This window comes from Equus caballus, chromosome 3 (assembly GCF_041296265.1).
Source record: "Equus caballus isolate H_3958 breed thoroughbred chromosome 3, TB-T2T, whole genome shotgun sequence".
NCBI classification, from domain to species: Eukaryota; Metazoa; Chordata; class Mammalia; order Perissodactyla; family Equidae; genus Equus; species Equus caballus.
In genome coordinates, this window is record NC_091686.1 from 72,513,906 (window position 1) to 72,541,558 (window position 27,653).

The 27,653-nt window shown below is 36.9% G+C and overlaps 1 protein-coding gene across 1 annotated transcript in view; it reads left to right on the forward strand.

Moving 5' to 3' along the window:
• The window catches only part of TMPRSS11E (transmembrane serine protease 11E), a 41,789-nt gene extending 14,934 nt beyond the window's left edge, over nucleotides 1–26,855 (forward strand). The window contains exons 2-10 of the mRNA XM_014738862.3: nucleotides 221–345; nucleotides 4,441–4,562; nucleotides 6,581–6,648; nucleotides 9,834–9,997; nucleotides 13,066–13,104; nucleotides 14,827–15,004; nucleotides 15,851–16,110; nucleotides 16,706–16,848; nucleotides 23,810–26,855. Coding sequence (XP_014594348.1) covers nucleotides 221–345; nucleotides 4,441–4,562; nucleotides 6,581–6,648; nucleotides 9,834–9,997; nucleotides 13,066–13,104; nucleotides 14,827–15,004; nucleotides 15,851–16,110; nucleotides 16,706–16,848; nucleotides 23,810–23,971 — 1,261 coding nt within the window. The 3' untranslated portion in view covers nucleotides 23,972–26,855. The remainder of the gene's footprint in view (nucleotides 1–220; nucleotides 346–4,440; nucleotides 4,563–6,580; nucleotides 6,649–9,833; nucleotides 9,998–13,065; nucleotides 13,105–14,826; nucleotides 15,005–15,850; nucleotides 16,111–16,705; nucleotides 16,849–23,809) is intronic.
• Nucleotides 26,856–27,653: the final 798 nt, after the last annotated feature.

The window sequence follows — 27,653 nt, forward strand, 5'->3', positions numbered from 1 at the left end:
TCATTATCATCTTCGTTTTTATAGGCACAAAGAAGTCAAATTACTTGCCTAAGGTCAGGCAACCAGAGTCAGGATTAGAACAAGGGTGTGTTCTAAACCAAAATAGTACATACTCTACCATCAAACTGAGTGTCTTGAATTCCCCAGAAATATCTGCTTTACCTAGGGAGTGGGCGCAGCGTGCAATGTGATATAATCCACCTATTTGATTTCTTCTCAGACCAGCTGTGGTGAGGGCCAGGAAGCGAACTTGTTTGGAGCCCTGGGTTATTGGCCTCATCACCTTTATATCTCTAATTGTGCTGGCGGTGTGCATTGGACTCATCGTCCATTATGTGAGATACAGTAAGTATGAACTTCCCTGGCATCATGATTTAACCAAAATATTTCCTCATGTACATTCCTGTTTTGATTTGCCTCAGGTTTATTCATTCATTACTAAACTTCTTTTGCATAGCTGGTACAAGGAACTCTTTACCTGCATTGTCTCTTGTTTAATCCTTACAAGCCAAGAAAGATTCTTTCTTCTATCTTTGATGTAGTGATACTTCCTGCTGAAAAATAACATGCTAGTTTTCATTAATATGCAATAATCAAGTCTTAATTAGAGGAAGACTATATGAGAGCTAGAGTCTAGTGGTTTGAGGTCATAGGGCAATCACCTTGATTTAAAACAATTCCAACACTGAAATCCTGATGGTCCAATAAATTAATTACACAATCAGGGATCATAGAGAAGTAGGCTCTATTCTGTGCTAGTAAGTTGGAAAAATGCTCATAGTGATATATTGTTGAATAAGTGCCTATTTCTGTTATTTTAAATCTCATCTTGGTATATATTGCAGGCAATTAAAGAGGACAGGATATGCTGAGAAGGTTAATTAGAAAGAGATTCACTCTGTGGTAATCAGGTACCTCACTGCTAGATGAACCATGAACACTGCTGTTATTGGAGAAGTCCCCAGGGTACTTCAGAACTGTTCTTCCAGGGTATAACTACCCTTCTGAAGTTTCCTTCTACTCTGCCTTAGGTTTTAATTAGTTGACTTCACTATGACCTATTGGTTTAGTATCTCCCTTAGTGACTAGATGGTGCTTTGATGTTCAAGACCCTGTAACCAAAGAAGCTAATCATTTGATTCTAATTTTATTGGGAATTTGCATAAGGTGCTTTCCTGATAAGAGAAATAGTGATCTGTAAATTGATGATCTTCTCCCAGCAGACACAAGTCCAATCTGAATTTCCCAAATAAGGTGGATCATTTCTGGGCAGTTTAAAGTAAAGATTTTTTTTTGATAGAATTTGTCCACATGCTGATCTTTTAATTTGGAGTATTTGCATTTTGATGATTTCTCTGGAGCATGTTTTTAATAAAAAGAACAGCTAAAATAACTTTACAGTTCTACAGTTCTGTTCTGAATATACCTAGTCCCGTTATGTTGTAAGCATCATTATTCCTCTCCATGGATGACTAGGACTATATTTTATTCACTTTCGTATTTTCAAAATTTAGCAGGATCCTGGCACATGTTAGATACTTCATGTTTATTGAACAATGAATAATAAAAATGGATGAATCATACCTATGGCATTTTCTTGGGGCATACTTTGATTTGTCTGACTTCACAAGGACTTCCTAGCAATGCTAAGGGTCTCATTATCTTGGGGAGAGAAAATCTTCCTTTCTATTCTTCCTTTGCATCTTCCCAGCCAAGTGATATAAGGCTTACACATCTTACTCATATGCATACAATGAGAACCTGGCAAGATTTCTCCATTAACCTGTTCCTGGGTCCTATTGTTTGGATAATCAGCTGAGTAATATGGACCACACAACTACCACTGCCCACACAATGCACTTGAATAAACAGTGATTGCTGTGATGATTGTTACTGTCATATTTGTGACATGCCCTCCATGTGAGAATGTAAACTAAAAACAGTGTGGATATAGCACATGAGCATTTGGGAGCTGGCACACCTAGATAACCAAACGAAAGCAAACAAAACTATTACAGAAATAGACAAAGATGGAGGTGATCAGACTTGGAAAAACATCATTTTGGCATAAAGCCCAGGACAGCATGGACTTGGGTGTGCTGTTTGTGCTCAGTGGCTTTTGGGGCTACATTTCTGTCCCCTCTGTGATTTGAAAAACAGAAGGTAGATCTATTATGAGCAACATCATTGTAGGTTATAGAATTACAAACCTGTTAGAAAATTATTAGCAAGCTCATGCTCATCTTTATTTCTCTTACTTTTCTGTTAATATTCCCAATAATATTTTTCAACAACTACACCTGCCATACAATTATGGCAAATGGGAATATGTTTTGACACTTAGTGACCTGCTTGAGTCCATCGAGCAAAGTAAAATATTGACTGTAGAGAAGTTGTTCATCTGGTTGAAGCATATGAAATTGCCTGTATATGACCATTTTTGACCTATGTAAATGACAATTTCAAATGATTCAATCTAATAATTTAAAAAAACCAACAGGTCTAAGGACATGGAAGAGTCTGTTCCCTTCCTCTTTAGAACTTGCTATTCAATGTGTGATTAGATACGACAGCACCAGCATCTTCTGGGAGCTTGTTAAAATGCAGAATCTTGGGCCCAACTTTAGACCTAATGTAAACTATTGGTCAATATTTTAATAAATTAAACATTTTACTTGAAAATGGCATATTGCCATAGACCTGCCTGCATCTCAGGTCACACTGGCCATTCAGGGCAAGACCATTTAATGAAAGGGAGTTGAGGAAGGCAAAACCTCCCTAGTCCCTCACTTGGGAGACCTTGACCTTTCAGTGTCTCCAGCCTGCCACTCATATCCTCTATGTGTCACCCTAGGCCTTGTCAGAGTCTCACTGGTGGCTTCTCTCTCTGTCCCACCAAATGCTTTGAACAGCCATGATGTTCTTTTGAAATTTACCAATAGTTTTTCTTGCATAACTCTTATATAATGAGAGCTTTCTCCTATAGCTTCAATGACTGGGTTTGGTTTTTTCCCACCTCAAGAAGTGGCATGTAAAGAAAGTTTGTGCTGGGCCAGCCCTGATGGTCTAGTGGTTAAAGTCTGGTACTCTCACTGTTGTGGCAGCCCAGGTTTGTTTCCCAGTTGCTGAACCACACCACCGATATGTCAGTGGCTATACTGTGGTGGCAGCCCACATAAGAACCAGAAGGACTTACAACTAGGATATATAGACATGCACTGGGGGTTTGGGGAGAAGAGAGAAGTAAAAGAGAGGAAGATTGGCAACAGATGCTACCTCAGGGTAAATCCTTCTCTGCAAAAAAAAAAAAAAAAAGGCTTGTACTTTGGGAGTTAGACGTTGGCTTGAAACCCAGTTCTACGTTTTCTAGCTATGTCATGTTGAGGTTGGGGAATTTATTTACATTTCTGAGAGTGTGGTTCTTAACTGTTAAATGTGGATAATACTGCCTTCCCATGGGGTTATTGTAAATTAAATGAGATATGTGAATATACCTGAGACATAGGTGCCCAATGTTAGTTTCCTTTTCCTCTGGGGTTTAAGTAAAGAGGGAAAGAATGAGGAGAAAGAGAGAAGAGGTGAGAAATTGAGACTTATTTTCCTATAATAACCATTCACAATAGTCTTATCACCATTGCATTCCTAATGCTTCACACAGTCTCTCACAGAAAACCTAGTCAGCATTAATATTTTTTGAATGTCTTTGGAGAGCTCTGTGCTTGCTTCATGTACAGGAGGGTAGACGAAAAGTTATGTAGCATTAATTCTTTGCAGGCCAAAAATGTGGGCTGCTTAAACTGGATGCAGAAAGTGTAGACAAAGGCTAAGGAAGCAGATAAGACAATCCCTTGGCTGGAAGAAGAAAATAAATGGATGACAAGGGAACCAGGTGAAACTAAGTAGTTTTCCTGGAAGGTTATGCCAGGCGGCAGCTTTAGCTCCCTAAACTTCTATATTCTGAACCCCTAACATTTTAATCCCTGTCCTCATCTCCTTCTCTAGCCAAAATAAATTTTCTTACACTAGAGTCTTGTCACCTGAATTGATGCATAGTTCACTGAACTGGGAAAAATCTATTTTTGGAATATAAAAATGCATTTATTCTTGGGAAGCTTCTGAATCCATCTCTGTTTCTATGCTTGGATGGCGTGACTTGCTGCTCCTTGTGGTTTATTTAGGAATGGATAACACATGACTAATTAACCCACAGGAACACCAAGCATTTCTTACTGCTTTTATACTCTAAATCTTTCGATGATGAATGTTGTTATCTTTTAGTCTGAGATAACCAAGAAGCTCAGGGCAGGCTGATGGAAATGATGACCTGGGTAGGGACATTCTTTACTGTCTCAGTCTTTGCAGCAACCATCAAATGGAGAAATGATGATACTTTACACAATCAGATAAAATCAGATAAGGTTTTTGCCTCTTTCCTTATAGATCAAAGGAAGACCTACAATTACTATAGCACATTGTCGTTTACAAGTGACAAACTATATGATGACTTTGGAAAAGAGGCTTCTACAAATTTCATGGAAATGAGCCAGAAAATTGAATCAATGGTAAGGGTTTTTTTCTTCATTTCTAGGGCATATGCTATCATTTTTTCCATAATTTTTAGCACCTTAGCTTCTGAAACATCCATTCAACTGATCTTGCATATCTTTGCAAAATGGGAAGAGGCCCTACGTGAGAGAGATAAAACAAAACTGACAGTAGATGACTTTCGAGAGTATGTCTTTCAGGGCTGAACCAAGTGACCTTCAGTCATTCTTTTATTGTCCCTCTTATTCACCCTTCCTTAGCTAGTGCTACACTTTTGATTAGCAGAATGCAGAAATTCTGAGACTGTGAAAGTGAACCCCAAAATGATTGTTGTATCCTACACTTCCTAAAGAAGAGAACTTGAGCAAAAGACCAGAAGATTGAAACTATTCAGAAACATACTTTAGTAGTATTTTAGTATTAAAAAATATCTAACCTTGGTCCAGTTTTTGGTACATAAGTCTATAGGAAATCCATGGATACTCATCTCTAACCTTAAGGCATCAACATTCATCCTGAGGGATAAATCGAATATTTTAAAAAGTAGAAAAATCAGTCGTATAGGCCAAAACAGCAATGGCCTGTGTGATGACTTCTCATCATTGTCAGATTACTTAGAGAACAATTGGGACTTTTTCTGATAGTCTGTGAGGCAATTAGTGGTATGATGTGATGAAAAGCACCCTACACCAGGAGTTGGGACACCTCATTCTAGTACCACCTACTATCTAGTGTTGTGTCATTTGGCAAATCACTTTACCATTCTGAACAAATTTCCTTATGCGAAAATTAAGGCATTAGACTAGATAATTTCCAAGTTGTCTTCCAGTTGCAATATCTTGAGTAAGAAGAGAATGGCAGTGACCCTCCTGAAAGCTGCCTGGTAGAATATAAGCTTGAGAATGTGGATGTCTTGCTGATGGAGAGGTTAAATCCTGGTTGTATTTGTACTCAACCACCAAATCAGGAAATATATGAGTAAGCTCTTCTCTAAGGAAAGGAAATGGAACTAAAAATGTCAAGAAAAGATGCAACTATTTTCCTGGTTCTTTGTGCCATTCACTAAAATAAATTTTATAAAATCCAGACTGACAAATATAAATGAATATAGATAGGATTCTTTAATACCCTTCAAAATTAATACTAATTTTGAAATTATTTCATTAAAAAAGCCCTTAAATAAAAATTTCGAAGTGAATATTGGCATTAGAGGACTCATCTGTACTGTGCTGATTTGTCTCAGAATCGAAGTTACTGTCCTTGAGTGCAAAGACTCAAGAGTCAATGAAACATAAGAAAGAATAAAAAGGCTGATTGTTTCTGTCAATCAATTACCAGCTTGTAGTAACTGTGTGTGGTAAATATCCACACACAGAAAACAAGAAACACTTGACGTCTTTGCCTTGATTCCTAATTTATAAATTTAAGTTGGCTAGAATTCTTACTTGTAGTAGTAAGAAATATCTCTACAAAATATGTTCTTCCACCTTATTAGAGTAAACCTTATAGGACATGTTAGGCTAAGTATGCCAGCTCACATGGGCCTTCCTAAGAGCATTTTGAGTGCTGAATTGGGCGCAGCTTATGCCAGAGTATTCGGCAAATCTTTCACCAGGTTTGGGAACCATGTGACACTGTCCTGCACACCTTTCTATGACCCAGCTATCACTTGGCAGAATTATTTCATTTCCTTTGCCTACCTACAGTAAAAATCTATATCTCAGGGTGTGAATGCTTACCCTTACTTTTCAAAAAACAGTATGTTTATTCTCTCTTTTTTTTCTTTCTCAGTGTAACACAGCAGAGGTCATTCTTGACCCCTGAAAACTATGGTTCCCCAGCTCCTATAATTCCTAAGACAGAGTTCAGTTGAAATCACTGAGTAGAATACCAAAAGGACTCAAGATTCCTCAATTGACACGTCAGTCCATGTGTTTTGCTCTTAAATTTTAAAAAATGTTTTTAAGCTTTGAATTAACTTGCAGAATTTCAGAAAATTCTTCTTACTGACATATTTTGGATATTTCTGGAACAGGTGAAAAATGCATTTCATAAATCTTCATTGAGGGAAGATTTTTTCAAGTCTCAAATTATCAAGTTCAGGTATGTAGATCTAAAATGCTGACTTCTGAATACTATTTAAAGCTAAAGCTGTTAACCTGGTCAGTTATAAATACCGCTTGAAGTGTTAATAATATGATGTAATTCAATTCAACAGACATTCATTTGGCACTTGTTCTGTATAAATCATGGGTTACAATGTGACTTACTCATTCTCTAAATCCAAAAGAAAGCATTTGCAAGATGTTTGCAAGGGACAGAGGTGTTATTGGTGGCTATGTTATAGAATTGTATCTTGGGAAACTCTAATCGGCACAAATCGGGACCCAAGCCACATCCCTTGGCTTACTAGCAAATAGTGCCCTACGTAAAATAATGTAGTGGATGAGGTTTGTCTTCACCTGTTGGTTTTCCTTCGTATCAGTTTTCTTTACTTTCTTCTATTACAAATATTTCTCTTTCTGCTCCAAATATTTAAGATTTCAGATCTGATCATCAATCAGCAATAAGTATGAGTTCAGAGCATAACATTTTAAGCAAAATGCCATGTGAGGATCTTAAATAATATGTTGTCTTAATACAAATTATTTGTATTTTTCAAAAATAGGATAAGAACTGTTTCCAATATTATTTCAATGACAAAACCTCCAAGAGTTACTTCTCAGTCTATTAATTAGCTGACATCTCTTAGGTGTTACTTTGACCACTTTCTCCCGAAAATTCTGTACTCTCTGGCATTTGAAATATTATTCTTTCTTGGATCTGTTTCTACTTCTCCAATCCCTAAATTTTCACTCCCTCAAGAAGATTTCGTCCACTCACATGGCTTCATAGGTTATTGAAATCCAAGTTTCTATTTTCAGTCTAAACTGTTTTCTAGAATTATATGCCTACCCATGCACATCTCCACATGGGATTTCCACAGAAAATTCCTTAACTCAAGGAAAACCCAATCACACTAATGGTAAACCTGGAAGTCATCATACACTCCTCCTTTTCCTGGGCCCCTCACACTTTATGAATAACTAACTTCTACCTATTCTATCTTCCAAATCACTTTCAAATTGGTTTACTTCTTTATTGTAGTAACCTTTCTACTCATTAGTCTTTCTTCTATTACTGTAGTAGGAAGAAGTGCAAGTTTGTTGGAAATATGAAGTCAGTCTTAGAGATGTTGAGTTGAGATACTGGGGGACCATATGAGCTTGAAATATCTTATTTGGGGGAGGAAAAGGGAACTGAGCTGAAGATTCTCTCATCATCAACTCAAAGCTTTGGGAAGTGTGGATGTGAATGGAATTTCTCAGAATAAGGGTAATGAAAGAAAAAAAAAGGATGATGAAGAGACCTTGAAGAACAACAATGTTTAAAGAGATGGAATTAAAATAAGAACCCAGGAAATAGACAGGGAAGGAGCAGGAAAAAAAGAAAAATCACAAGAGAGGCACCACTGATGATAAAGATAAGAAGTTTCAAGAAGAGAGTGGTCAGCATTGACAAATGCTCCTGAGAGACCAAGTAATAAGACTGAGAAGAATCCACTAGATATGTCAATGAGGAAGTCATTTAGTGTCAAGAAAAGACTCCGTGGAATGGAAGGGTAGGAAGCAGACTGCAATGAAGTAAATATGAGGCAGAATATAATTTATCCTTTCAAGAAGGTTTGCTGTGATAAGAAAGTGAGAAGTAAATTGAACAGCTGGGGTAAAGAAAGGGTTTTGTTTGTTTTTGTTTCTGTTAGGCAGCCAGTATAGGAATAGTTTAAGAGAAAGACTAAAGAATAAATAATTGATGTACAGGGCTACTGAGGCAGTGAAAGGGGATGAGATACATAACAATAATATCTTTAAAGCCCTATTTCCTCAAATTACATAAGCGATACAAAAAACATATAAAATTCAAATAACATAGTATTGCATAAAATGGAAAGTGAAAACTCCCTCTCCAATAATTCCACTCCCATAAATAACACATCTTCTTAATAATTTATTTTGTACATCTTTCCAATGACTGCATACAGATCTATTTCATTCTTTAGCTGGCTGTATAGTATTTCACTACAACTATATGTCAGGGTTGATTTAGCCAATGCCCTTTTGGTGCATGCTTGGGTTGTTACATATTTTTCTGATTTAAAAACAAAGTTATGATTGAGATATGTATACTTATCTCTTTGCACAAACAAGACTGTATTTTTTTAAAGATTTTATTTTTTTCCTTTTCCTCCCCAAAGCCCCCTGGTACATAGTTGTATATTCTTCGTTGTGGGTCCTTCTAGTTGTGGCATGTGGGACGCTGCCTCAGCATGGTTTGATGAGCAGTGCCATGTCCGCGCCCAGGATTCGAACCAACGAAACACTGGGCCGCCTGCAGCGGAGCGCGCGAACTTAACCACTCAGCCACGGGGCCAGCCCCAACAAGAGTGTATTTTAAGACTAAATTTCTAAAACTAGAAATGCTGTATCAGAGAGGATGTATAATCAAAAGTTATAATAGATAAATAAAGCTGCCCTCTAAAAATAAGATTCTAATTTATATTCCCATTGACAATTTATGTGAGTAGGAGTCGATGCAGTGTATAGTGAGGAGTAAGATTCTTTGGGAACTGATTGTATGCAAAAAAAAAAAAGAGCAGGTAGAGTAGCTGACAGAGCATGAGAAAGGGCAGTCAAAGATGATTCCAAGGTAGTAACTCATTCAAATAACACTAAGGCTAATTAATACTCCATCCTGAAAATGCAGTCACATGAAGTCAATACAATTTGGTCAAGCTTTTGAATATTATTTGGATTAGGAGTTATTTAGGAGAGCCTGAAGTTTGCTTAGGAGAAATCAATGGATTTAAGTCACTGGGAGTTAAGCCTGAAAGCCAAAGCCAGAGTCGATTTTATATTCACCATTTATTATATTTGATAATTTTGAGTGGTTGACAAGAGAAGTGTCTTTTTCTATTAATAACCATGTACTTAACTGCATCCTTTGGTAGTAAGAGAGATCATGAGCATACTAGCTCACTATCAGGGAGGCTGAGTTGGAAGTTCTATAAGTGGTAAACAATAGGAATATAGAAGGAAACAAATTGGATCTTTTAAAATTACACTTATGAATTTGTTTTTTGTGTGTGCATATTTCAAATGAATGACAAAGAAAAAATATGTTGTGATATTACCATAAATCTTATTCAGAACTATATCTTTTAAAACCCTCTTTTTCTTTTTGGTCCAAAGTCAAGAGGAACATGGAGTGTTTGCTCATATGCTGCTGATTTTTAGATTTCGCTCTACTGAGGATCCTGAAGCCATAAATAAAATTATTCAACGTGTTCTACACCAAAAGCTACAAGATGCTGTAGGGCCTCCTAAATTAAACCCTGAATCAGTTGAAATAAAAAGTAAGTTAATTTCTCTTATTTAGTTTAATTCTCTTATGTAGAATAGCTCCACGTTAAGTTTGGTCCTGGGCACTGATTTTTAAAAACTTTTTTGGATATGCTCTAATTATGGAGTCTTGCCATGAAGAGAATATTTCTTTGGGACTGAATCGGTCTTTAAAACTACCCTAACCTTGTGCCTCCCATGCAAGCCTGTCATTAACTCCTGGGCCTGGATTCTTATTTTATATTGGGCCTTGCACTTTAGCTGTAGAATCCGAAGATAAATGGAGAAAATGGCTTGCTTACATTTTACCTTCTCAGTATAACGTGTGGAAAAGTTCATGCCATCCACATGTTTGCCTCCAAATGTCATTGATATATCTTGAGATATATATAGATATAGATATAGATATAGATAGCTTTTTCCCTTAGAACATTAACCAACGAAAAATTTATAATTTATTTATACTTATTTTTGGTATATTTTACAACTAATTTGAAAAGTCTGAGGGTCCTTTTTTGTGTGTGTTGAGGGGGGACAGGGGGATGAAATAAGCAGTGGTAGGTCCTCATTATTAAAAAGTAAGAAACAGGAAATCTCAGTGGAAATAAAAGTTTGGTTAAGAGCTAAGTCATGTGCTCTAAAACGATACTAGTCTATAGAAATACTGTGCAAACCACATGTATGATCTTAAATTTCCTAGTAGCCACATTAAAAAAGTAAAAGTAAACATGTGAAATTCACTTAAATAATTTGTATATTTAACCCAATATATCTAAAGCATTATTATGTCAACAAGTAATCAACATAAAAATTATTTCATGGGGTATTTTATATATATATTTTTTTGTACTGAGGCTTTGAAATCTAGTATATATTTTAAATTTATAGTACTTTTCAATTTAGACTAGCCACATCTCAAGAGCTCACTAGGCACATATGGTTAGTGGATACAATATTGGATATGGCAGCACTAGAGACTAGAGAATAGGGGATGAGTAGAAACAGTGAAGTACTAATATAAAAGCTGACAGAGCTAACTAGAGACCTAACCATGGTCAGCCACCTTACCTGCTTAGAAAGGGAAATTTCACTAGTCAGAGCCAGTTATATAATTTGTGGGGCCCAGTGCAAAACGAAAATGTTGGGACTCTTCAAAAAGCAATTAAAAGGTCTGTTAAAGGTACTAAAATATAAGACTTTTCTTTCTTTCATGGACTCTCTTGACTTATGGTATTTTTATTTACTAATTAACGTCATGCTAAGTGAAGAAATTAAAGTCTTAAATTACTAGTGTGCGTTTTACTGCTTACTTTCCTACTGTGAAATGTCGATTTCAAATGCAAATATAAGAGTATTTAACTTCTATGTGGAATCACAAAAATTATTCAACCGTATTTCATAGTTCATACATGTGTGTATTTTGGTTCTTACCAGATCAATAGAAACACTACACAAGGCTACCTCAGAGTTTTTTATTTCCCTTGTTTAATGTGTGAAATTTTACTAATGTTCTCTACCTTCAGCTTAAGTGAAGAAAGACTGAAAGGTCCTTCTATGTCATTATTTTCAGCAGAAGCTGCTGGCTAATAAAGAAGTAATGGGAGCAAGAAAGGATATGATAGGGTCCCTTGGCTGTTTGGGTCTATTACAATGTCATTGCTTTCTTTCTGTGTTCTAAACGAGTTCTAGTTCAAACAGAAAACATGACCTCCTGGGACTGTCAGTGCCCTCTGCCTACTTAGTGGTAGATATCACTCATTTATCTTGTACTCACTTTGAGTTTGCTGAACATTTTAGGTCCACTGGAATTCTGGGTTCGTGGGGTATCGTGAATGATACATGCAAATGGGGCAGCAAGAACCTGTGGACACACGTATTGTGTGTATCTCCTCTGCTCATGCCATGCTCCATTATCCTATAGGACTTCACTTTCAAAACACAAATTATGAGACAAAATTATTAAGAATTTCAAGTCAGTAAGCATTAAACCAAGTTCAAGTTCATGCCGAGAGTAGCAGCCAGTGTAGATACATAAGTCACATATCTCTTAAGCTGGCCCTGCCAGTAGTGTCAATATGCAAAGCCAGGACTTTCTCCAGGAAGAACTTGAGATAAAGAAGAACAGCTTATTGAAACAGAGAGATTAGTGCTGGAGGTTTTTAATATTTACTGAGAATAAATGGTCACTTCTTCCTTATTTTTGCCATTTTTCCCAAAATTAACCTGAATGGAGAAAGTCAGAAAGAAGCCTTTCTAGGATACAGATTTCTAGTAAATCATTACTGTTAAATACTAAAAGAAAAATTAACATTAAAATTTTTGTATTTAGAACTCTCATCCTGCCATGTTCAAAGAGAATAGTTTTGGTTATTGGAAATATACTGAGTCAGGAAATTTGAATGCTTAGAGTTTTACATATCTGCTGGTTGACTTAGTGCTTGCATAGGGTTAGGGCCTGATAGATGAGAAGTCAACAAGCTAAGGAACCATTGGCTAGAGTTGAATGACAATTTGAGGGCAAATTGCCCTGCTAAAACTTTAGCAGAAAGAAGACCTAGAAAGGGATAACATTGTTTTTAAATGGGAGTGAACAATAATTTATGGAGACACCATTTGGATATGTTATACAAATGGGACTATGCCTATGAGTTTAGTAAAATAATCTGAAATAATGGTCAATAAAAATATTATTGCATTTGGGGAATGAATACTATGGTTTAGGCCAGTATTTCCCCCAAAGAGACTGTAGACCACTTGCATCTTATTTCTTGGTATAAAACTCAGACTCCTGGGATTCAAGACAAAAATACTAAATAAAAATTACTGGGAAAAGAAACAGGAATTTACAATATAAAGATGCTCCCTATGTGACTCTTGTCCATACAAAAGTTTAAGAAACACTGTCCAGATCTCCCTTCTCCCAAGGCAATGAACGTACAATGTCTATGATTAACTGTTGCTTGCTTTACAACCTAAAGATACTATCTTATAATGGAATTAAGCAGCCCTTAGTATTTGAAGTACTCGAGGCATTATGCTGATGTGCTGACCTTGTTCTGTTCACCTTTTCTGTATATTTCAGAAATTAACAATACAGAAACGGACAACTTTCTGAACAACTGTAAGTTTAATATATTTATTACAATTGCATCACTTGAATGTAAAAAGTTAACACTAGATCATTTAGGCTTACTTTGTGTGGCATTATAGGGTCAGAATAAAGTTCATTGACCTGTACACCGCTTATGGTGCCTTATCTTATCTATGAGGCAACTTTCATTACTTAAGAATGACAAACTTGGGAGACCTTTGGAGTGGATGTATGGGTGCCTCTGGTGGATGTGTAGTGGAAGTGAGTTGTGCAGTTATTAAAGAAAAGACAAAAAATACTCTTCAATATTTTGATTGCAGATATCTATTATAAACTCTTACAGGAGTTTTCTAAAGATGATATAAAAGTAATCTGTACATTGGTATTTTTCAACTAGAGTTAGAGACTTGTTGTTTTACAATAAATAAAATCTTCTCGATGTTATTAATCCCATATTATGGAAATTTCAGGCAATTATAGGGTTGGGGTATACATTGATGAAATTACTGAAGGCCTAAATGATATCTTTAGCCATATTTTAAAAGTAATCATATTTTAAAAGTCTGGTATTTCCCTTCCCTTGTAGCAGAGTATTTAGATTTAGATTTAGAGACACATTCGATAATTATGGAATTAGTACTGAATACTTTTCTCTTAAAAGATGGAAGGAAATGTGCAACTCGTCAGCTCAGAATGTTGGTTAATTCATAAACTTCAGAGCAAAGGATAATCCCATTACTTAAATGGCATATATTCTTGCCAGCAATATTTACTGGGAACCTACTATATGCTAGCTCTGTGTTGGGCAATAAGGAGATAAAATCGATGAGATATAATCCCTGTCTAAAGCAGCTCATACTCAAATGACACTAATGCATGAATACATCATTCTAAAACAACCGTTCTCAAACAAGGGCAATTTAGACCCCCAAGGGATCATGCCCCACTGTGGCATTTTGTTTATCATCATTGTTGGGGGTGGGACGGTGCTACTGGCATCTAGTATGTACAGGCCAGGGATCCTATGATGCACAGGACGGCCACCCACAAAAACAATTAGCCATACCAATGTGTCAATAGTACCAAGGTTGAGAAACCCTGTAATAAACAATGCCGAAGGACATATATATATAAATATATATATATATATATATATATGAAGAGAGAGAGAGACATATGTATATACCTAGAGATACATATGTATATGCACACATGGAGAATATTGTTATTATTATTATTTATATTAATAATAATATTATTGGGGCCTGCCTGGTGGCATAGTGGTTAAGTTGCGCGCTTGGCTTCAGTGGCGGGGTTTGCAGTTTCGGATTCCAGGCATGGACCTAGTACCACTTGTCAAGCCATGCTGAGGTGGCATCCCACATAAAATAGAGGAATACTGGCACAGATGTTAGCTCAGTGACAATCTTTTTCACACACACACACAAATAATAATAATATTACTATTAATATTATTATTTTCTTATGGAAGCGTCAAGAAAGTCATAACTAATTCAGTTTGGGGGCAGGAGAATTGTTAGAGAAGACATTGCAATGGAGGTAATGACTGATTTAAATCTTACAAGATGAATAGGAGTTTAAATAAATGACACAAAACAGTTTAAGGAAAGGGAAGAACAGGAGAAAATATTTGATACCACTGGAACACAATGTAGAAGAAATTTGAGATCTAGTAACACGATTTGATACTTAAATACAGCTGCTAACTAATACATCATCTCTCTTTGGCAGGCTGTGGGACACGAAGGAGTAAAACTACAAAACAGGGTCTCAGGATCGTCGGTGGGACAGAGGTAGAAGAGGGTGAATGGCCGTGGCAAGCCAGCCTGCAATGGGATGGGATCCATCGCTGCGGAGCAGCTTTAATTAATGACACGTGGCTTGTGGGTGCTGCTCACTGCTTTAGAGTGTAAGTCCTGAACCTTGAGAACGGTTGGGGGTAAGCAATGTGCACCAGGGCTTGGCAGGAAGGAAAATTCTTACACCTTAATAAGAGGTTTTATAGTCTGGAAATGGCATCAATGTACATGTAGCTAAGTCATCCATTGATAAATACACAATAATTTCTCAAAGGAAACAGGAATTTTAAAGTCATCTTTGGACTTTGAGCTTGATATCAAAGAGAAGAGCCATATCTCTCTGCTGTGTCTTTATCAGAGAAAGTGGCTAGATGGATTGTAGGTTTGACCCTGATGTGGAAATTCCACATGGTAAGAAAGCATTAAATATAAAGAAATTTGGTAGTAACAAATTATACGACTGAAAAGGTCGACTAGTTATAGTCCAAGGATGGAGACCTTTTGACCCTGTGCGGACTGGCTACAGCATACAGAATAGTAATGCTTTGTTAAATTATTGTGTCGCCTTTTTGGTTTTCAGACAAATGTTCCTGTTTTAGGGTAGGCGATATGGTGCACATAGAATACATTTAGTTTTCTCATTCTATACAGGATATGCTTTCCGTATGTCCCTTGGAGTTACTGATGCCCCCAAATCTCAAAAGGCCCTAGGATCTGGAGTGGGTGACTTGGCATGCAGAGTGGCATGTATATCCTAAGAAACACACCACTCTGGCATTTCCACCGCATCTGACCCCTGATCCTGATTCTCAGATTGGAAAGTTTGTTTCTATACATAAAAACTATAATTTTAAAAAGAAAACTTATTTTGACACCGGGAAACTAAATAGTTTAACATAAATCATTATATTGATAACATAGTGAAGTGAAATTTCTTCTTCATGCTTTCCCCCCAGATATAAGGACCCAGCCAGATGGACTGCTTCCTTTGGAGTAACAATAAAGCCTCCGAAAATGCAACGAGGACTCCGGAGGATAATTGTCCATGAAGAATACAAATATCCATCACATGACTATGATATTTCAGTTGCAGAGCTGTCTAGCCCTGTTCCCTACACAAATGCTGTGCACAGAGTTTGTCTCCCTGATGCATCCCACAAGTTTAACCCAGGTGATGAGATGTTTGTGACAGGATTTGGAGCACTGCAAAGTGATGGTGAGCATCTCAAGAAAAACTAAAATCATAGTAATCTAGTTTGGTATTCTGAGACATTTAAAGAATGGGTGTCATTATGCCAAAATATGTTGGTGAGTTGGTCATGTGGACCTGGGCCAAGTCAAGCCTTACTTGTGAACTAAGTCATTTAGAAGACACATAAATTCCTTCACACCTTAGGTTACTATCAAGTGCATCACTCCTACTGTAGTAATGGTGCTTGGTAAGGTGTCTGAAAGAGTAAATATGTCTGAACTTTTTACTAGGGAATTAACTACGTAAGAGATTAAGGATTATTAATATACCAAATTGTGAATACCAGCGAATCATAAAGCCACCATTCCCCTCTTCTGAAATTACCTTCTAAGCTTATTAATGTAATGGAAATTACTTAAAGAACTTGAGGTTCTTTCCTAGGCACCTAGCTTTTCATTGAAAATAGGAAAGAATTCTTTTCCCAAATATTACTGTATCTGAAAAAATATATATCCTAAGATTCTATATCACCTTCTTATCCACTAGTTGTGAAAGACTTTCTTCAGGTTTATAGAATATATGTATATCTACAAATATAAAGACAATTTTTTCCCTTTAGGTAACAGTCAAAATCATCTTCGGCAAGTAAAGGTGGATTTCATAGACACTAAAACCTGTAATGAGCCTCAAGCTTACAATAATGCCATAACTCCTAGAATGTTATGTGCTGGCTCCTTGCAAGGAAAAAGAGATGCATGCCAGGTAAGTGATTTGACCTATTAGTATGCTGCATAATTTTTCTTCACCTTTTATTTTGAAATAATTATAGATTTGCAGAAAGTTGTAGACAGTACAGAGGGGTCTTATGTACCCTTCACCCAGTGTTCCCCAATGGTGACATATCACATAACTATAGTATGATATAAAAGCTAGGAAGTGGACATCGATACAACGTGTGCTTCTAGTTCTATGGCATTTTGTCACATGTGCAGATTCATGTAACCACCACTGCAGTGGGGAACTGTTTCATCAACACACAGGTGTACCTTCATAGTAACCCCACTTCCTTCCTCCATCGCTGTCTCATCACTAACACCTGGCAATCGGTAATCTCTTCTCCATCTCTAAAATTTTGTAATTTCTAGAGTGTTATATAAATAGAATCATGTGGTAACTGTTTTTAGAATTCCATTTTGATTTCTCTATTAGCGCTTTTGACTAGAGTATCCCTTTGTAGAAAAATTTTCAGAGGTCCCTGAGGTTCTGTTCCTTTTTTCTTTTCCACTCCTTTCTCTCTGTTGTTTAGATTGGGTAATTTCTATCATTCTATTTTCAAGTTCAGTGATTTTTAATTCTGTCATCTCCATTCTTCTGTTAAGCCCATCCAGCAAGTTTTTTTTTTTTAATTTTGATTATTGTATTTTTCAGTTCTAAGATTTCAATTTGAGTCTTCTTTATATCTGCTATTTCTTTCCTGAAACTTCTTTTTTCATTTGTTTCAAGCATGGTTGTAATTGCTCTTTAAGACATTTTTGTGATGGCTGCTTTAAAATCCTTGTCAGGTCACACCAACATCTGTGTCATCTCAGCAGCGGTATCTGTTAATTGCCTTTCTCATTCAAGTCAAGATTTTCCCGGTTCTTGGTGTGATGAGGGGTTTTCAGATGTATTCCGGACATTTTGAGTATTATGTTACGAGTCTCTGGATCTTATTTAAATCTTCTGCTTTAGCAGGCTTCCTCCGACATGACACTGGAGAAGGTAGGGAGGTGCCACCTCCTTCCACACTCATCCACTTTTGGTACCTGGCAGGGGATCAGTGCCTCATTACTGCTGGTTGGAGGTGGAATTTCAGGCTCCCCACTAGGCCTCCCCTGATGCCACTCTGGCAACTAGAGTTGCTGCTGGGAACACCTTGTTATTGCTCCTCTTGTGGCCTCCACTGAGACCATGGGGCTATGGCCTCAATACTGCTTGGCAGTGGTGCCATTCCTGACTCTCCACAAGATCTCCTTTGCTATCACCCTATGGGAGAGAGAGTTATGCCTCATTAAAATGGGTGGTAGTCCCTATTCCCCAGCTGATCACCACAGGGAAGGATGAGGAGAGTTTCGTTACCACGTGGCAAGGATGAAAGTTTGGCTTCCCACTCAGTCTTCTCTGACACCAGTCTGGCAGGAGATTGGGCCTCATTACAGCCTGGTAATAGTGGAAGTCTAAGCTCCTCACTTGGCCTTTGCTGATGGGGGTTAGGGAAGAACCACAGTTTTTCTATGTTTGGCGGGAGTGGAGAAGATGCTGTCTGAAAGTTTTCTGTTTTCCTAGGTTGCCCTCTTTCTGGTTCTTTGGTTAGAAAGAGAAGGCTATTCTTTCTTTTTTTGTGTGGTAAGGAAGATTGGCCCTGAGCTAACATCTGTGCCAGGCTTCCTCTATTTTGTATGTGGGTCACCACTACAGCATGGCTTGATGAACAGTGTAGGTTCATACCCGGTATCGAAACCTACTAACCTGGGCTGCTGAAGTGGAGCATGCTGGATCTAACCACTGTGCAACCAGGTTGGCCCACAGAAGGCTGTTCTTGAGCCTTCTTTTTAGCTTCACCTGTTGCCAGGTTGCGAGGTTGCTGGTTTCTTCATCTCCAAGTCCAGGATATCTTTTAGAATCTTTTTATATTTATTTTATTTCTAATGCTTAGAGTTTTCCTTTTTTTTTTCTCTTTTTTTAAGCTGCATTTGGCTTGAGCAAAAAGAATAAATAAATCTATTCCATTTCAGTCAGAGCATAGGCATCTTTTTGAACTGTGATTTTGCTTTCCAGTACATAGGCTAGCACTGTCAACTTTGTGCCTTTGCCAGATATGACAGCTATGACCTCTATGTCTTCATCCACTTTGCTGATAAAATCTTAGAGGGGGTTGATAACCGATTCCTTGGGTATGTCCCTAAACATCCCTATAATTTTTCTTTTGTGATTTGACAGACTTTCTGTTTAGTGCTCTCTAAGCCCCATATTGGTCTTTAAAATTTCATGCTATTCTGTATGCTTACCAATCTGGATCCATAGAGTGGTATGCCATTCATTTCTAAGTTTTTTTTGTTTTGTTTTTTGTTTTTTGCAATTTTTCATGCTTTTTCTCACATATGCAGTGAACCTGTTGTCTTTGGGTCCACTTTCCTGAATCCACAACTGGCCGCACCATAGTCCTTTCCCAACTTTTACCTCTGGATTGGTCACTTTAGCATTGTTCAGTAGGCTACACTGGACTCTTTCACCCAGCTGACATTTCTTCACACTTCTGACAAATGCTCAAGATTGAACTTACTTCACTGTGTTTCTTTTTGTGTTCTGAGGCCCTGACTGTTTGTGGAGGAAGACATGGAACAACAGAGATTGGTCCCATTACAAAATTTTACAGAAAATTCAAGTTGATTCCATAAATAAATCTACCAGAACAAAAACAACTTAGTAAAAGATTCATTTGATCCTCATTATTTGTAGATTCTGTACTTGCAAATTCGCATACTTGCTAAAATTTGTTTGTGAACCCAAAATCAATATACAAGATGCTTTCCTGATCATTCATGAACCTGAGCAGAGTGGCAAAAAATGAGTCACTCAAATGCATACACTCTCACCTGTGGTTGAAAAACGTGAGGCTGGGCTTTCTTGTTTCATCTTTCATACCAAAAAGGACTTGTGTCCTTTTCGTGGTTTATTTAATGCCACATTTTCCACATTTTTGTGGGTTTTATTGGTGATTTTGCTGTTTCAAGTAGTACCTAAGTGTAGTGCTGAAGTGAAGTGCAAGAAGGCTGTGAGGTGCTCTATGGAGAAAACGTGTGTTAGATAAGCATCATTCAGGCATGAGTTACGGCACTGTTGGCAGTGATTTCAATGTTAATGAACCAATAATACATATTAAATAATGTCTTTAAACAGAAACACACAAAATGTGGTTATGTGTTGAACAGTTGATGAAAATCTGACCAGAAGCTCATGGAAATCTAATTGTGTTTCCCCTAGGAACAATGATTCAGTATTCGCTAAGTGTTTGCAGCAACTTCTCAGAACATAACTACTGTGAATAATGAGAATCAACTGTCTTTTATCTTCTTTGACAGTCGTAGAATCATTGTTTAGATATTCTACATCTCTCATCTTAAACCCTTTCATTCTACTTGCCTTCAATTTTACTAAAACTATTGAAAACATCTTATGCTTTGACATTTGTGATCATCATTTATGATTTTCATTCAAATATCTTGGCCTCTCTTTACAGTAACTTCCTCCTACAAGTTTCAGAGCTATAGCTGTATGCCTCTTTAGTCTTTTATTTTTAAGTTTTTATTACAGAAAATTTCCAGTGTATGCCAAAGTAGAGATAACTGTATAATGAACCCCCATATACTCATCATCCAACTTCAACAATTGTCAACTCATCAACAATCTTATTTCATCCCTATATACCCTAACATAATCCCCTTAACCCTCCCCTCCCCACCCTAAATTGCAGATATATTTTGAAGTAAATCCTAGGTGTCATATAATTTCATCTGAAAATATGTCCCCTATTACAATGCCATTTTGATGCTGGTATTAGAGGTGAATATCCTTTACAAATTTGGAGAAATAAAGAAGAGGAATCAAAGTGAGCCCTGTTATTACAATACCCTGCTTTCCTATCATTGAAGGGACCCAGAACCCATTTTTTTTTCTCTTTTATGTTTAGCCTCCACAATTTTTGTCACTTGACTGGCTTCATACATTTTTTTACATCTCAAAAATCATCCTTAACCTCATATGTAAAAATATTTACTTAGATCTCCTAGTCTTTCCTACCTCAATGACATTTGGCCACCCATTGTTTCTTAAAATATGATCCTTCTCTGAATTCTAGGATCCTGAAATATGCTGATTTCCTGTCTCCTCCTCTAAGCACTCAGTTCTGGTTCCTCCTTTTGGTTCCTCTTTCTCTCTCTCCCTAAGCCTGGTTATGCCTCAAGACTCAGGTCTAACATGAAATTTTTCTCTGCTCTCTATATATTCACTCAAGAAGCTATCTTTTCTCTGAACTCAGCTGTCAGTTTAATGACTTCCAAATCTATTGTCTCCAAAATTAACATCTTGTCCATATTTAGTCTCACATTTTCACCTATTTTAAAACCATTTCTATTTATATATTTTAAGGCATTAGTATAAGACTAAAATTTTTATATGTGCCATCTCAAACTCAACAGTCATCATGAAATGTTAACTAGTTTTCTATTGTCAAGTTTCTCATTTATGCTGTTGGGTTTCACCAGCCTTAGAGTCTTTTTTTACTCTTGTATCTTCTTCCTGTGTAATCAATTAAGTTCTAGAATATCTTTACCATATCTTCTAGATTTCTCTCTTTTGTCTCCATTCTTTCCGTTAACATGTTAATCTATTCCTTCATTCCTTCACATCTTGATCAATACAGTTGCTTCCTGGTTTGGCTTCTTCTAATTTTAAAAGTTTCTGTTAGTGCATTCCTGAATAAACTTTTATGTTCTGTTTATCACCAAATCACTCACTAAGAATAACAAGATGTACGGGGAAAATGGGTTAGAAACAGACCAACAGACCCTTCAAAAGCTATGCAACACTATAACCAGAGAATGAACAAGAAATAATAATAATTGTACCTTGAAAAATAAGTTGGACAGTGTAGGCAGGCAGAATGCACAAGGGTGGCTGGTGGCTGATTTAGGGGATGTTAAAAATACACAGAAACAATAGAGTGAAAATACCAGCTTGCTGGGGCTGAGACAATGCCTATGGGAGTTTAGCCCTGAGCAGACGAGAAAGTACAAAGTGCCAGAACCAAAGAACTAAGTGAGGCTAGGTTGTGCCTCTTTGGTGGGGGAGTCCTGGACAGGTACTCATTTAACTCTTTCTTAAAATAGATCCCCAAAGACTTCTGCCTGTGTATTAGCTGAGTTGAAAGCTTTTTCCTTTTCTTCTGAAGAGTATAATTCTACTCCTGTTATTCTGGCTTCCTTGCCTAAGACAAAACACGTATAAAGCATCATAACTTCCATTTTATATTGACGTAACTCCCCTATTCACCAATCACGTGTGAGCTAACTAGTGTTAGCAGAACAGACCATATCTTTCTCCATTTGATACTTGAGGGACTCACCTTATTTTTCAGCTTGTAATGGCTGTTAGATACACTGCCATCTTTTTCCTTTGATTGCTTTATTTTTAGACTCTTTCACTCCTGTCTCTTAAATGGATTTAAGCTTCGTTGTCTCTGGCATCTTCTATTTCTTCATCCTATCTACACTACTTTCATATAGGCTTGGGTTTCAATTATCAAAATGCTTCAGTTAGGGGTCGGCCCCGTGGCTGAGTGGTTAAGTTCGTGCACTCCACTGCAGGCAGCCCAGGGTTTCATTGGTTTGAATCCTGGGCGCGGACATGGCACTGCTCATCGAGCCACGCTGAGGTGGTGTCCCACATAGCACAACTAGAGGGACCCACAACTAAGAATATACAACTAGGTACCTGGGGGCTTTGGGGAGAAAAAGGGAAAAAAATAAAATCTTTAAAAAGAAAAAAGCTTCAGTTATTCAAAGAGCTTCATATGGTGCATCTTATTTCTATAACCAGACTGTACACTCCTTAAGGGCAAGGCCCATGTGTTTACACTCTTTTTACATCTCCTATCACATCTGAGGGTGTAAGTAAATACTTATTGGTTAATTGATTTAAAAATTACAAACACATTATTTTAAATTCAGTTATTATTACTATTAGTTAATATTTTTACACAGACAAAAGAAAATTCACAAGGAAGTTAGTATAATGTAGGGGTAAAAAAGCATGGTCTTCTGCGTTTGATCACTCTGGATTCAAATTCAATTCTGCCGCTGCACAGCATGTGACATCAGGCAAATTATGTAATTTCTATGAGTTTCGGTTTCCTTCTTGCTAAAATGGAGAAAATGAAGCCCAACTCCATGTTTTGTTACCAGAATTACACAAGTTAATGAGATAATATGTTAATTAAGAGCTTCACAGAGTGCTCAGCACTTAATGGGTGGACCCCAAGATTTTGAGAAAAGATCAGCCAGTACCTTTTTTTATGACCCGTATAAAGAAACAGCCCTCTGGAATTTATAGGCATAAACAATCAGAATTTGTGGTTTTGTATATGTATTTACTAAGTTCTGTTTTGTGCCAGGCTCTATGCTAAGCACTTTACATTCACTGTCTTACATAATCTTCAAAATTATCATCAGGCGTAGGTATTATTAGGAGCATTACAAATAAGTAAATTAAAGGTCTTAGCCAGCTTGGAAGGGCCAGACTTGAGACGTAAACCTGGGTGTCCGACTCTAATGTTTGTGCTTTTTATCAGTAATAGACTCTTCACCCTTCTTTGGGGAGCTATGTCACACTGATAAAGAGCAGGAGAGTTGTTTTGTCAGATGTACTAGATAAGTTAAGAGTACTGTTCTCCAAGGACATGGAACCTTTAATCTCAGTGTGCTGAACCCTGAGGCTAAGCCAATTTTCCCAGAGGTGGAGCTCCTCCTTTATGTGAATTACTGACTTAGACAGTAGGAATCACTTCTGCATTTAAGCACACTGAAGACTTTTGAAGATGGCCCTTTCATTAAACTCATTAGAAAAGTAGCAAATTCCACTGTAATGAACTGAATTATTAATCACTAATATCTCCCTTCTCCTTTAGGGTGACTCCGGAGGACCACTGGTTAGTTCAGATGCTAGAGATATCTGGTACCTTGCTGGCATAGTGAGCTGGGGAGACGAATGCGGGCAACCCAATAAGCCTGGTGTTTATACTAACGTGGCTGCCTTCCGGGACTGGATTGCTTCCAAAACTGGCGTCTAAGAGAGAAAAACCCATAGAATGGAATGCATTTTTGTGCATAAGCCATTCTTAGAAATAGAATTGCAGAAGAAGCCTTGCAGGTCACCCAGATCTGACGGATCTAACTCAACTGTCTACTTGATGCATATACTTCTTTTCTAGCTCTCCTTCACACTGGGCATCCTGCTTCTGCCAGATGGATTCTGTCCCAACTTGCATTCATTTGTTTCATAGAAGTTTTCTGTCCTCGAAATTTTGGCTTGTTGACATAAATTTCTCATGCGTAAACACAATCTGAAGTGATCCCTTCCTTCATTTCCTCAGCTGCTCTCATCTCAGAAAATTTCTACTTTCAAGGTGCAGGACAAAGAGTGAAAAGAAATATAAAAATGAAAGAACTACATTTTAATGTACAGAAAATTATCAGGTTTTTTTTTTTCTTAATGAAATGTGGAAAATGATCCTATTTATTATGAAAGGTCAAGTAAGCAGACAGTAAAATACCAAACACTTCATGATGGAGAAAGAATGGGAACTAAGTTAAGAAAATACAGAGAAACCAAGAAATAGCTGTATTTTCCTTTCCAGCAAACAACTACAGAGAGAAACGTGGGGAAGATTCTATTTTCTTGTGGACTATGATAATTATACAAACTTATATAATGTACTTGTTCTGACTAAGTTAAAGCAAACAATATTTATTTAACATTGCACTGCTGAGGATATCGATATATAATAAAGAACAAATAAATCATCCATTTGCTTGACATTATAATATGATAGCCCATGAAGGATGGGGAAGATGGGGAAAATGTCACTAATTAATTTATTGCAAATTCTTTTTTCTGGGGCTAGAACGAAAATTCATTTAAGAACCATCAACATACCTCATGTGTTAAGATTTTTGTGTGGTTGAATGGGAGGGAATGAAGGGAGAACCAGTCCAGACTATGAATGAAATGGGATTATCACCAAGTGCTTGCGTGTTTGTATTTAAAGCTTTCCCAAACTGCAAAACCTTGGGGGAATAAGGTCGAGGTGTTAGTGTGTAGCTGTAGTCGTGCAAATGAAGCTAGAGCTCAGACCTCCATTTTGAGAAGATTGCACTCCCCACCCCCGCCCGCACGGGGGCGTTTCCCTCCCGGTATGGGACCAAGGGTCTCCTAGACGCCTCTAATGTTTACCTCAAATGATTGTTGTAAGGATTAAAATGAGATAATGTTTGAAAGTGCTTACTCAGCATAGGGAAGTCGTCGTAGGGAATTTATTCTGGAAGCTGTCTCCCTGCAACATCTAGTATGGCACTGAATTGCTAATTGCTTGGATACAAAACTGAAGAGTAAAGGCCTAATATCAGCCACCTTCATAATTTTAGTGTTGGTCTATTACTTTTGAGCTGTTCAAGACACAGCATGCAAGTGATCCATCCAGGCCATTATGGAGTTAGGACTGGTGTGCCATGACCTACGCTGTGTTAATGGTGAGATTTCACTGAATCTTTCCGTTACCCTTTCTTCATTGTATACAGTTACTCATACAAGTTCTGTATTGCACCGTAACCACTTTGAAAATCAACATTAGTGGGAAAAATTTGACTTTTACTCACCGAAATAATATTGGCGTATGAACTGATAAAATTTAGGCACTTGGCTAAAACATGAAAACTGACACGAATTGATAGTGTTAAATAGTTGGCACAAACTATTTTTGTTCCACTTAATGAAATCTTTTGGGAAAAAACAAAATTGAGGCACGTGATGAATTTTAAGCAGAGGTTTAAGTACCTTTCAAACTAAATTACGCTGTGTTCCGCTAAAAGTTGATTCCCCCGTTTCAGTATTTTCTACAGTTGGCCTCTAGGTGGCACCCGCAAGCTGTTGGACGATATAGGGAAGAAAGACGTTCGTCTCTTCAAATAATAATGAGAACTGTAGTAGAAATTCTTTATTAGGGTCTTGTAAAACCAAAAGAATATAATTTGTCTTTGTGAAGCCACTTAAAAATGAATTCATATAAACTGACATCATGATTAGTGTTTTCCATATTTCTGGAGGTGAGTTTCCAAACTGAAATAAAATTTATAACGTGATATGAGAAATTTCCTCTGCAGACAAACTTGGAGAGATTTAAACGAAGGAGAAGTTTTAGAAGTTTAATTTCACAATGGCATGATATTCCCCAGAGAAATATTTTTGATATTTTCTTTTACAAAAGATTTGAGAAATAGAGGTTGGGTCACAGTGAAAATATGAGCAATAGTTCAACCTTTACGTGCACAGAGAAATAGATAATACAGTATCATAATTTTTAAATGACAACTTCTTTTGAAAGATAACGTATAAAAGGTTTCAGCATTCTTGGACATGTCTGTTTTAACCATTTCATTGGAGAAAGCTAAGTCGTGACTGAGATAATATTTGTAAGTTGTACAAGATGGCGGCAGTTCCTCTTCTATATCTTCTATGACTCTCCCCACAGCATCTAGTAAAGTGCTTTGTATATAATAGTCTTTCAATAAATTTTGTTGAACCATTCTTTTATTTTTTTGTTATGCGGAAAACATAGCTTTATTATCATCTACACATTGATTTTAAGAAGTAATCCCAGAATTTACACTAACTGTGCGACTTAAGCCAATTAATTAAACACTTGAAGCCTCAATATACTCATTGATAAGACCGGGATAATAATGTTTACCTCAAATGATTGTTGTAAGGATTAAAATGAGATAATGTTTGAAAGTGCTTACTCAGCATAGTTCTTAGAACATAGTAGGAGCTAGAAATGGTAACTTTTATAACTGTTTTTTGTAATTAAACTACAGTCTTGTTTTAAACAATTGGTACTTCATCATAATACGTTGAATAAATATTTTTGAAATAAAGAAATAGTTAGACCAACAAAATGGGCTGGTTCCTTGTTCTGATTCTACAAAGGAAATTTTCTTTGGATCATTCCAAAACATATCATCAAGTTGTTTTCTGACTGTTATTCTAATTTTTCATTTCCACTTTTAAAAATGATAAACCTTATTAACCATAGAGTGACTGGATTATATCAAGATCTACAGTCTAGTTCAAATGATGCCTCCTCCATGAAGCCTTCTTTGACTTCCTCAAGGGAATATAACATCCTTTTTTCTGGAATTCCTTACCAATTAAAAAAAACCTTTTTATTTTCCAAGAATCATAGATTCAATACAGTTGTAAAATATAATACAGAGAGATCCTGCGTATCTTTTATCCAATTTCCTGCAATGGTAAAATCTTACTTAGCTATAGTACAATATCACAACCAAGAAGTTGACATTGAGAGAACCCATCAAACTTATCCAGCTTTCACCAGTTAAAAAATATGCAATTATGTGCGTGTATGTGTGTGTATATGTATTTAGTTCCATGTAATTTTATCATGTGTGGATTAGTGTGAACACCACCACAGTCAAGATACAAAATAGTTTGGTCACAAGGATCCCTCATGCTACCCACAGCCACTTGGCTCCCTCCCTACTCCTGTTTCCATCTCTAACCCCTGGTGACGACTAACCTGTTTTATATCTTTGTAATTTTGTCAATTCAAGAATGGTATGTAAATAGAATCATACAGTATGGAACCTTTGGAGGTTAGTTTTTTCACTCAGTATAGTTCACTGAGATCAATCCAAGTTGTGTGTATCAGTAGTTCATTCTGGTTTTTCTTTGCT